The sequence below is a fragment of the Halichoeres trimaculatus genome, unplaced genomic scaffold (assembly GCF_033239565.1).
Source record: "Halichoeres trimaculatus isolate MK-OKI-2021-1 unplaced genomic scaffold, fHalTri1.1 fHalTri1_scaffold_22, whole genome shotgun sequence".
NCBI lineage: Eukaryota > Metazoa > Chordata > Actinopteri > Labriformes > Labridae > Halichoeres > Halichoeres trimaculatus.
In genome coordinates this window covers 4617859-4628759 of record NW_027437200.1, presented here as the reverse complement: position 1 = coordinate 4628759, position 10901 = coordinate 4617859, and the positions used below count along the sequence as shown (strand labels likewise).

The 10901-nt window shown below is 43.8% G+C and overlaps 1 protein-coding gene across 1 annotated transcript; it reads right to left on the bottom strand.

The window, feature by feature from the left end:
- Positions 1-291: 291 nt before the first annotated feature.
- On the bottom strand, positions 292-10547 carry LOC141784113 (schwannomin-interacting protein 1). Its single transcript, XM_074661835.1, has 7 exons — positions 10168-10547; positions 6014-6266; positions 5805-5926; positions 5491-5590; positions 5244-5369; positions 4112-4229; positions 292-2267 (listed from the first exon to the last, which is right to left on the bottom strand). Exons 2-7 carry the CDS (start codon positions 6263-6265, stop codon positions 2167-2169), a joined length of 819 nt encoding a protein of 272 aa, XP_074517936.1. The 5' UTR covers position 6266; positions 10168-10547; the 3' UTR covers positions 292-2166.
- Positions 10548-10901: the final 354 nt, after the last annotated feature.

Here is a 10901-nt window from a genome sequence, read left to right as displayed (position 1 = left end):
AGCAATGATGTTAGCCCAACATAAAACTGTTATTTCAAAAAAACCCATAAAACTGTTACCTTTTGAGACAGTTTTATTAAGTTGGACCAACAGTTTGTTTTTACAGTGCAGTGTACTTTAAGTAAATTATTTCAGCATTGAAGTTGAACCTACTTAAACATTTTATTTAGCTCATCATGACTCAGATCATTTGAGTGAAATCACTTCCTTAAATTTTAAAACAGTGCAGTTCTTGCTAAAAACTTCACTTTCATTTTGATTGAATCAAAAGTTATAAATGGCCCACTCATAATTTTCAATGATACTCTACTGAGAAGTTTTGCTTTCAAACAACATCTGGGTCAACAGTGCAGATCAGTGCAGACAAGTTATTGTCAAACACATGATTATTGCCACCATGAGTGAGGAGTTTTTAAAGTAACGCTGTGTGGTGTTATTTTTCATCAACACTGCAAAGTAACTCCCACAGTAGTATGGTTCAACACCAGCATAGAGTTAGATATCTCAAAACAACACCAAGAATTTAATACTTTACTCTTAACTGGATTAACACTGGAAGTTTAACACTAGGGGATTTGCTGTGTAACCTCACAGAAACTCTGCAGTCATGTGGTTTAGGTTTTGTAAGTTTTATTGTGATGTTTTACCGTCAGGTTAATTCACCTTGGAAAAACACAAAGAGTTAAACTCAGAGACGTAAAAATGAGATTAGGTTTCTGTTAGTCCAACAAAAGAATGATCAGGAGGGAAATGCTCACCACGATAAATCAGGAAATATGTAAACACATCTGAGTTTGTTCATGATAAAAATCAGAAACTTGTGCCAAGACTAAAAAAATATAAAACAATCAGAGAATATCTTCCCTTTACATCCACGGACAGTATCAGACAGAGAGCTCTGGACCAGAGGAATAAAACTCAGACGTTTTGTCCTGTAAACAAACTATAGGCATAAGAACATACTGCAGTCTGCAGGTGGCGCTGATCCCTTTTTTAGAGAAGCTTTAAAACAGACTCAGTTTTTTATATAAACAGTTTGACTTAAAAAAAAAAAAACTAAACAAAGTTTCAGCAGAACAATCCCTCCATCAGCTCAGACTATGATCTGCCTGATCTGAATCAGTGCAGCGAATAAAACATCACGTGACAGGAAGTCCCCTCCAAAATAAGACCCTGACTAATGGTCCCTGTCAGCCTCGGCGTGTCTCATAAGGAGCAGCTGGAGCCCGTCAGCTGATCAGATTATCATCCTGCGTGCAGAGAGGATGGTGTTTCCAACTCATCATCTATCCTGATCATCTGTCAGACGCCGTCTTTAATGTGAGAGTTCAGATAATCCAGAGTTTAATGAGCCTCGGGCTGGGGCTGGGGTTGGGGTTTCGTGCACACAGTATGAGCGCCCCCTGCTGGGAGGGCTGAGGATGCTGAGTTTGAGCTACAGATACAAGAGCTCATTCATCTGGTTTCTCTGTTCGATCTAATACAGTCAGACTCTGATGAATCAGATTAATGTGGTGGAGGAGGAATGTTTTCATCTCAGTTAGATCATAATCTCATCTCTAATCTCCACAGTTCTCTGGGTTATTTCATCCCTCTATTGGAGGCATCTTTACAGACTTTATTTTACCTTTGTTAGATTTAAAGTGACAGAGCGCTCTGTCAGAGTCTCTCCTCCAGAACAGACCCCCAGATTAGATTATTCCAGAGTTAACTGAACGTCTCCTGAACGACACAGAGAGCGGACACGGATTATATAATCTGATATGGATGTTCAAACTGCTTCAGGTCAGAGACAAACCAAAGCTCAGTAATCCAGTCTGAAGGTCCTGGTCCTCTCTCATGTAGCGTCGGCATGTTTTCCTTTTGGTCCGTGAGCTCAGGACTCACAGTGAAGAGAGAGGAGTCCTGCTTAGGGGGGCAGCTTAAAGTCCACTTTAACTTTCAGCTGCTGTGGACTCTAATCTGAGTCCAACAAAAACCACTCATCACGTATCCCACAGAGTCCAGTTTGTCCCTTTTTGAAGTGGGCAAATAAACCCCCTTTGTGGTGAACTCTCCTCCTGATGACAGCAGGAGTCTCTCTGAAGTTCACTTTGACAGCGCCAGAGTCAGGATTCTGGTCTCAGTCTGTGTCTCAATGTTTGTGTGTCACAGACGGACTCCTCCTCACAGTGAGGTCAGGTCCTGGACCTCCAGCAGCATGGCGTCCTGCTCTGTCCTCAGCTGGTCTCGGACCTGCAGGAGACCCACCAGCTCTGAGCTGAGCTCTGACAAACACAAAGAGGAAACTGAGGTCAGACAAGGAACAGGATTCTGATGATAGACTAGAACCAGGACGCTGAGGTAAGATTAGGGACCAGGACTCTGAGGTTGGACTAGGGACCAGCACTCTGAGGTTAGACTTAGGACCAGGACTCTGAGGTAAGACAAGGGACCAGGACACTGAGGTTAGACTAAGAACCAGAACTCTGAGGTTAGACTAGGGACAAGGGCTCTGAGGTTAGACTAAGGACCAGGACTCTAAAGTTAGACTAAGGACCAGGACACTGAGGTTAGACTAAGGACCAGGACTCTAAAGTTAGACTAAGGACCAGGACACTGAGGTTAGACTAAGAACTAGAATTCTGAGGTTAGACAAAGGACAAGGGCTCTGAGATTAGACTAAGGACCAGGACTCTGAGGTTAGACTAAGGACAAGGACTCTGAGGTTAGACTAAGGACAAGGGCTCTGAGGTTAGACTAAGGACAAGGACTCTGAGGTTAGACTAAGGACAAGGGCTCTGAGGTTGGTCTTAGGACCAGGACTCTTTAGTTAGACTAAGAACCAGAACTCTGAGGCTAGATAAAGAACCAGAACTCTGAGGTTAGACTAAGGGCAAAGGCTCTGAGGTTTGACTAAGGACCAGGTGAGGTTAGTCCAAGGGTAGGATTAGTTAGTTCTCCGAGTCTGGATATTTCTGGGCATAATTATACAGAAACAGGTAAAAATAGCACACAATGTGACGTTGATGTAATGTGTTGTTATATATTAATAATTCAAGTAGGCCATCTAGTGTCTCAAAGTGGTTATAGCAATAGTTTAAGTTGTTTGGAAGCTTCCTGTAGTAATGAAGTCAGCCATGAGCCTTTCATTAGCTTGTTAGCTTTGACATTTGAAATTCTCACTATTTTTTACAAAGAGTTGATGTGATATGTTTCTGTGATGAAAGTTGAAATTCTATTGTGAAGCTGAAGTTATACTGATGTATGCTAACTGCTAGCATATTAATGCTGTTTCCCATATACGTAAGCATCAAGCTTGCGGTGTTTTGTTATTTTGGTAAATAAGGTGATTTATACCATTTAAAATGTACTGAATATGAATCTCCTGAGAGAGTAATGTACATTTCTTTGTGAAGTCAGTTCTTCAGTAAAACTTCAAGCTGAAATCCTGATTCAGAGTTTTCTTGGGAAACGTTATCTAACTGCTAAGCTAAGATAGCTGCAGCAGACTAGTCGACGTAAGGCCCGGCGGCTCCGGCACAACGTAAAGAATTGATAAGGGAATCATTAAGCACAAAGGATAACAAAATAGATGGATTGAAACATTTCTTATTGATTCTCAACAGGAACCGGTTTTCGATTCCCATCCCTACTTATGGATGAGAGGAGAAACATCTTCACAAACTCTGAACAGCCCAGTTGCCTGGTTTTGAGCATTCACAATAACTCTGACCTGGATGATGAGAATTTAAACATTTTTATTGAAATGCAACTTTGACTGACAGCCATTTTTTATTTTAAGTATATTTGAATTTACCATATTATTATATCCAATTACCAAAGTAAAAAATAGTCACAAGAAATAAAATTGTATTGTATTTAAAAGGTTGTATTGCATTTTTCTGACATTTTATCATTTTATTTGTGGTTCATTTGGTCTCAAAATAATATTTTCAATAATATTATCCAATAATTGTGGCACAATGTATTGTCCAGCAAAACTTTTTATCGGCCCAGGTCAAGTTAGAACAGGAGCATAACTCTAAGATTAGACTGGTTTTAGGACTGTGAGATTAGATTAGGAGCAGGACTCTGGGGTGTGGATCAGCGCGTGTCCTGTGTTTGGTACCTTGGATGTTCTTGCTGAGCGACTTGTTGTGGGCGTTCAGCTCCTTCATGCTGAGCTTCTTTAAGTCACTGCGCTCTAGATGTTTCCTCTGAGCGGCAGCTTCAGAGCGAGCTGCAGACTGAACACAGGAGAAGGAGAAACCACGTCACTGTCACATCAGCACCTCAGGGGGTAGACACAGTCCTGATCAGGTCTGTTTCTCTGTGTGGTCTGATTGGTTCGTTATCAATACCTAACAGACACATGTTACAGAACTGAGATCAAGAAACTTCTAAGTGCCAACTTGAAGGATAAGTTTGGTTTATACAGCTTTTACGTTGTTTATAGAATGAAGTAGAACAAAATACTCACCCAGAAGGCTTTCCTGATCCAAGCAGTGCTTTGGGAGATATTTAGATCCAAAATCGTGCAGCGGACGTCCGTATGATGGGATCCATCGGGGCAAAGACAGCGCCGCTCCTAAAACTGCATTAATCGTCCAAAAACTCGTGTTTTTCCCCAATATTCCATCATGGTCTGCTCCAGGTTAGTCCTCTGCTGCAGTCTGTGTCACTCCAGACAGCGCTGTGTGGCTGTACTGACCTCTGAACTGACGAAGACTTTGTTTACGTTTGCCCCTCTAAGAAAGGAAGAAGTGGAGTCAGCTCTCCAGAGAGTACTGCGCATTCACGGAGGGGCAAATGTAAACAAAGTCTTCGTCAGTTCAGAGGTCAGTACAGCCGCACAGCGCTGTCTGGAGTGACGCAGACTGCAGCAGAGGACTATCTTGGAGCGGACCATGATGGAATATTGGTGAAAAACACCAGTTTTTGGACGATTAATGCAGTTTTAGGAGCGGCGCTGTGTCTGCCCCGATGGATCCCATCATGCGGACGTCCGCTGCACGATTTTGGATCTAAATATCTCCCAAAGCACTGCTTGGATCAGGAAAGCCTTCTGGGTGAGTATTTTGTTTTACTTCATTCTGTAAACAATGTAAAAGCTGTATAAACCGAACTTATCCTTTATTTATTACTGAGGGAAAATAACTCTGAATTAAATCGTGGACCACCCAGCCAACAGCCAGTTCACAGTTTTTCCAACAGATTCGAACAGAAATCCTCCAGAGCTCCAACATTCAAACATCTCTTACCGTGGCCTTGTGGTCCGTCCTGAGCCGGTCTCTCAGGCTCTTCAGGGTGCTCCTGAAGCCTCTGGACTTTGGTTTCTCTGGTTTGGCAGCAGGTTGAGGACTCTTCTGGACCTGAGGCGCCCCCCTCTGCATCAAGAAGACAGAGAAACGTCAGACTGGCTCATCCGTACACATGTGTGTGTGTGTGTGTGTGTGTGTGTGTGTGTGTGTGTGTGTGTGTGTGTGATGTGAGCTGAACTGTGGTTACCCTCATGTTGCTGCTCTCCCCCTCCACCTTCTCCTCCTCCTCTTCCTCACTCTCACTGTTGTTGATGAAGCAGAGCTGGAGGTTCATCTGGGTCTGCAGGCTGCAGGACAGAGCACAGAAAACACACCACACGAACTTTAACACATGTTAGAGCAAGATATGATCCATTTCAGAGAGCGGCTGCAGGACACTGACACCTGCTGGCCTTTTAGAGTCACTACAGTTTCAACACTTATAATGTCCTGCTGTGTCACAGGGGTGTCACATACATCACATACGTGTGTGTGTTTGGGTGTGGGAGTGTGTAAGGTCACCGTGATGTCAGAGCCAGCACGTGGCTGTTACAGGCATCGTCTCTGTCCTCCCAGCTCTCCCCTCTCCTCCCTGTCTCCTCCATCCAGCCGACAGGAACCCTGCTCCGGTCTGGAGACAGGCCCTGGAAACACACACACACACACTCAGAGGTCACACAGAGGTCACACAACCACACACAGAAGTCACTCAGAGGCGCAGTGAGTCAGACCTTCGCCTTCTTCTCCTCCTCCTGCTTCTCCAGCTCGGCAATACGCAGGCTCAGAGCCTCCCAGTGCATGATGGGAAGGCCCAGGTTGTCCTCGCCATAGCCTTCCTGCCACACCATGGCTGCTCCCTCCGAGCCTTCGTCGTCCTCCTCTTCTTCCTCATTATCAGCAGCTTCATCGTCGTCAGAGATCCTGTCGTCCTCGGCCTCGTTGCTCTCCTTCTCCTCCCTCTGTCGCTCCTTCTCCCCCTCCATCCTGCAGACAGGAAACGGTTAAAGAAGCTTCAGATCAGCCTCAGCACCATGAGCACACACCTCTGCAGCATTAAGTAAGGTACAGTTAGAGGGAAAACTTCATTATTTTTGGGGTGCTGATTTGATTTAAAGGTCCCATATTCTGCTCCTTTTCTGCAGTTTAATGTGGATCATTGATGTCTTCATGAAATGGTAGTAACATGTTTTGGTCCTAAAAAGCCAATAAATCAAGCACAGCAGCATTGTTTCCAGGCTCTCATAGCCCCTCTGTTCAGAACGCTCTGATTTAGTGGGCGTGACCTTCATATGTAAATGAGCCACCGCTGATACCGCCCCACTCTTCCACGTCACTGAGAGCGGCGCCACGAGCTCAGAGTGCACAGTGTTAAAAAAACAGCGAAGCTCATTTACCATAACATTACAGGCTAAAACAACAGGCTAACCGCAGCTAAAGTTAGCATCCTGAAGCTAACACAGAGACAGGGGGACACTGAGGAAAAGCTCTTACATCTGCTCCACAGCACACAGCATTTAAAATACTCACATTTCCAGGGTCCCAGGTTTGTTGGTGGATGGTTGGTAATGTGCCTGGATTCAGTACCAGTCTATTCTCTAGTCCTCTGTTTTACTGTCCAAAGTTGGAAAAGCAGTCGGCCGTGAAGTGACTAGCACACACATGCACAGTTTTACTGAGGGTAGCTGGTACATTTCCTTGATAAATGAACTCTAGCCACTTAGTCTGTCTTCTTCTGAGATGGGAAGCTTGTGCATGGAACTATGTGGCTGTTTACAGCCAAAAACAGAGCAGTGATGGCTCTCCAACTTTGGCATTCTCCTCCCCACTGCTGGAGAGATTTGTCTTTAGCAGCAGGGAGGGGAGTGGGCGGGGAGGAGGTTCGAGGGTATCTGCTCCAGTGGACCAATCAGGTCAGACTTGCTCCTGATTGATCAAAAAAGGGAATCACTGACGTCGACAAATGATTTTACATTCACAGGCACTACTAAGTACAGGTTTTCACTAAAAGATTAAATATAGTGGTTTTTGCATAATATGGGACCTTTAAACTGTGATTCTTTGATATTTATGATTTTTGAAATTCTTAGTTTGCTTATTTTTAACACCAGACCATGTGAAAAGTTAAATGATGATGATAATGTTTACAGACTATATCAGGAGCCATATTTTCCCATAGATCATGCGAGTCAGAGCGAAACATTTCACCCTCTGCTGGAGAAAAGTGGTCACTTTTTTACAATCCAGTTTATAAACAAAGACAGAAAAGAAGAATTTGAAATGTCTCTGACTGAGACATCGTCTGTGTTTGTTTTTCTTCTAAAGTCAATTTTTTTTTAGTTTATTATCTTCATATACAGCTCAAAAAATCCTTCTCTTTCTCTCCCTGGTGTTTTAGAAACCCTTTATTTCAGCCTCTGTCTTAGGCTCTTTGTTTTAGGTGTTCTTAGGGCTCCGAGCTCCACACACCCCCTTCCCTCTGATTGGATCTGGTGAAGATTTGGTAAAGCAGAGTGTTTTGGGAAGTTTACAGACAGATTCAGGGATTTCTCTAACAAATGAATATGAAGAAGTTTGAAAATCTGCACACGCTCAGTCTGAATATCCAGTATCGGCAGTATTACTTATATGCATGATTAAGGCACAAGAAAGCAGAACACCCTCTCTTTAACCTCCTCCAGGGACAGCAAGCAGTAGGTTATTGAGCGTCTGCGTCAGATCTCTCAGTGACCTGAGCTCCATCAGGGCTCTGTTATCAGGACACATATCATTTAGAGAAGTTAACGTTAATCTCCACCCAACACCAAATCACTGGTTTGATTCCCTCAGCTCTTCAGCTGTGTGTCAGAGGCACAGTGTTAAACGCTCTGACTGACCTCAGTCTTTGATCATCAGACTCACGCAGCGTCTGCAGGTGGTCACATGACTCAGAGCGACCAGGATCCAAACTGAGGTCAGATTCTTACAGCAGGGTTCACAAAGGATCCTGACTGTTCTCGCTAGGGTTTAGGCCATACTGGAAATCCTGAACCCATCCTAGCTTTGTTAAAGTCAGGATGAGATAAATAGGCCTCCTTTGGCCTCCTTACTAACAACCATGGGGTGCCCATCATAGACTGTATATAGAGTGGACAGCGTGGCTCTGCCATTTATCATTGTACGGTTTTGAAGCCAAAATTCCCCCGTCCCCGTGCAGCCATTGGCAGGAGTTGCAGCCAGAGTCTGAGCAGAAGAGACTGTGAGGGATTCTGGGAGAATCTGAGTGGAGCTGGGTGACAAAAAATAATAATTATTTTTTCTTTCAAGAGTCTTATCACTTCTTGACTTTACCTCCTGACATATCTTACAATCCCAGGGAAAAATACAGGAGGAAAGCAGCTGTCAATCATCGTTAAACGTGACGTAAATCCTAACTAATAAAACTAATAAAAATGAAACTTTTCAGAAGAAAGAGGACTTGAATACAAGACAGCCAAATAATATCTTCCTATCACCACAACAATCAGACGTGAGAAACATTTCTATGAGGTGTATTAATTTTTTACAGTTTGACCACAGCCCATCTGGAATGACTGGAGAGTTGGATTTTTTTTTTTTTACCTATACTGCAGCCAGCCACCAGGGGGAGCAGTTTTTGTGGCGACCTCACTTTGAGCCGAGCAAGATGACGTCCATATATTTTTTTTTTTTTACAGTCTACAGTACCCACCTGTCAATCAATCAGACATGCCCTTATATGGTCAAAACTGGTCAGTTTGATAACTTCACTTGTTACAATAGCTCCTCCACCGTTTGGTGTGCTCACAGAAAAAAGATCCATTCAGACTGAAATCACATTTTGACTCAGGCTGCAGAAATGTTCATTTCTACAGTAAAGATCAGCTCTTTGAATGAGCGTGTATGTGGTTTCTGCTGTTTCTGCACACAGCCTCTAGTGGAAACTCAGGGAACTGCAATTTATGACACAGCTCCGGAGCTTAGTATTTAAGTCTGGGTCTTGAAGCTGTTTTTTGTGATTTGTCTGGGTCTTGAAGCTGGTTTTGGTGTTTGAGTCTAGGTGTAGTAGCACGTTTATATGTCTAAGTCTTGGTCTTACAGTTGGTTTTGGTGTTGTTATCTAGGTCTTATGCTGGTTTGGCTGTGAAGCTGGTTTTGGTGTTCTGGTCAGGGGCTCAAGCTGGTTTTGGGGGTTGAGTCTGGGTCAAGAAGCTTTTTTTTTTTTTTTTAAGTTTGGGTCTCATAGCTGGTTTTGGTGTTTTAATCTAGATCCCAAAGCTGGTTTTGGTGCTTTAATCTAGATCTTAAAGCTAGTTTGGCTTTGAAGCTGGTTTTGGTGCTCTGGTCTGGGACTCGAAGCTGGTTTTGGTGGTTGAGGTCTAGAAGCTAGTCTTGGTGTTTTAGTCTTGGCCTTGGAGCTGGTTTTGGTGTTTTTATCTAGGTCTTAGAGCTTGTTTGGGTGTGAATCTGGTTTTGGTGTTTCAGTCTGGGGCTCAAAGCTGGTTCTAGTGTTTTTAGTTGAGGTCTAGAAGCTAGTCTTGGTGTTTTAGTCTTGGCCTTGGAGCTGGTTTTGGTGTTTTTAACCAGGTCCTAGAGCTTGTTTGAGTGTGAAGCTGCTTTTGGTGTTTCAGTCTGGGGTTTGGAGCTGGTTCTAGTGTTTAAAGTCGGGGTCTGAAAGCTGGTCTTGGTGTTTTGGTCTTGAAGCTGGTCTGGGCGTGGAGCCGGTTTTGGTGTTTACTCTGGGTATCCGAGCTGCGTTTTGTGTTTTAGGTAGATCTGGTCCCTGAAGACCTTTTGGGCCCTGCCCTGAACTCAAACTCACATCGTGTTTAGGTCTCTGACGGAATCTCAATCCTTTCAGTAATCCTCATACTGTCACAAAGTCACTCACCTCCGGATCCGAGCAGATGTGTAGGTGTCCAGGTGTGTGTGTTTTCTCCTGGTGCAAGTATGATCCAGTTGTGTGCGTGTGTTTTCGGCTCGTTTTCAGGGGAGCAGGAGAAAGTTTTGCCACATAGCTGTCCTCCTTCAGCTCCTCCTCCCCTCTCCTCTTCCTCCTCCTCAGTCCATCAGGATTTCTCCCTCAAACGCTTCAGCCCGCTGAAAGGAGCTAAAACCCGGATTTTGTGGGCCCGTTCAGTCCCGTTCTGTGCTACACCGGTTCGGTCTTAGTCCTCTTCTGACTAGCTCCTCTACCTCTTCACTAACGGATCTCCAACTTCAGACAAAAGAGCCAAACTTCAGGAATTTCGACAAAACAAGTTAAGGAGAGGAAACTCTCAATGCAAAATTTCCGGTATCTACCTTCAAAATAAAAGCAGACATGAGGGCCGTGAATGGAGTCAAGACTTTCTGGAACTTTCTCATTTATTTAAGACCATAGGCTGTAAAGTTTCAGGTGTAGCATGTGAACAGAGACATACATGCCAAGGAGGCCATGTGACATGATTTTAACGTTTAATTCAATAAACTGTCACCCATCGAATACTTTGTCCAGTTTAAGGTTTTACCCATTGTTTTACCATGTCAGTGCGTTTCCGGTTGGTCACATGATACTTCCGTACACTTGATTCAGAGGAGTGAAAGGTGTCTAATTTCACCCATTATTTTTTTTCCTTAATTTAA

Excerpts from the sequence above, each read along its gene's own strand:
- LOC141784113 (XM_074661835.1), bottom strand. The coding sequence starts at position 6,265 with ATGGAGGGGGAGAAGGAGCGACAGAGGGAGGAGAAGGAGAGCAACGAG. Across the intron at positions 5,927-6,013 it reads AGGAGGAGAAGAAGGCGAAG|GGCCTGTCTCCAGACCGGAG; the intron begins GTCTGACTCACT and ends GTGTGTTTCCAG. Across the intron at positions 2,268-4,111 it reads GCTCAGCAAGAACATCCAAG|AGCTCAGCTCAGAGCTGGTG; the intron begins GTACCAAACACA and ends TGTGTTTGTCAG.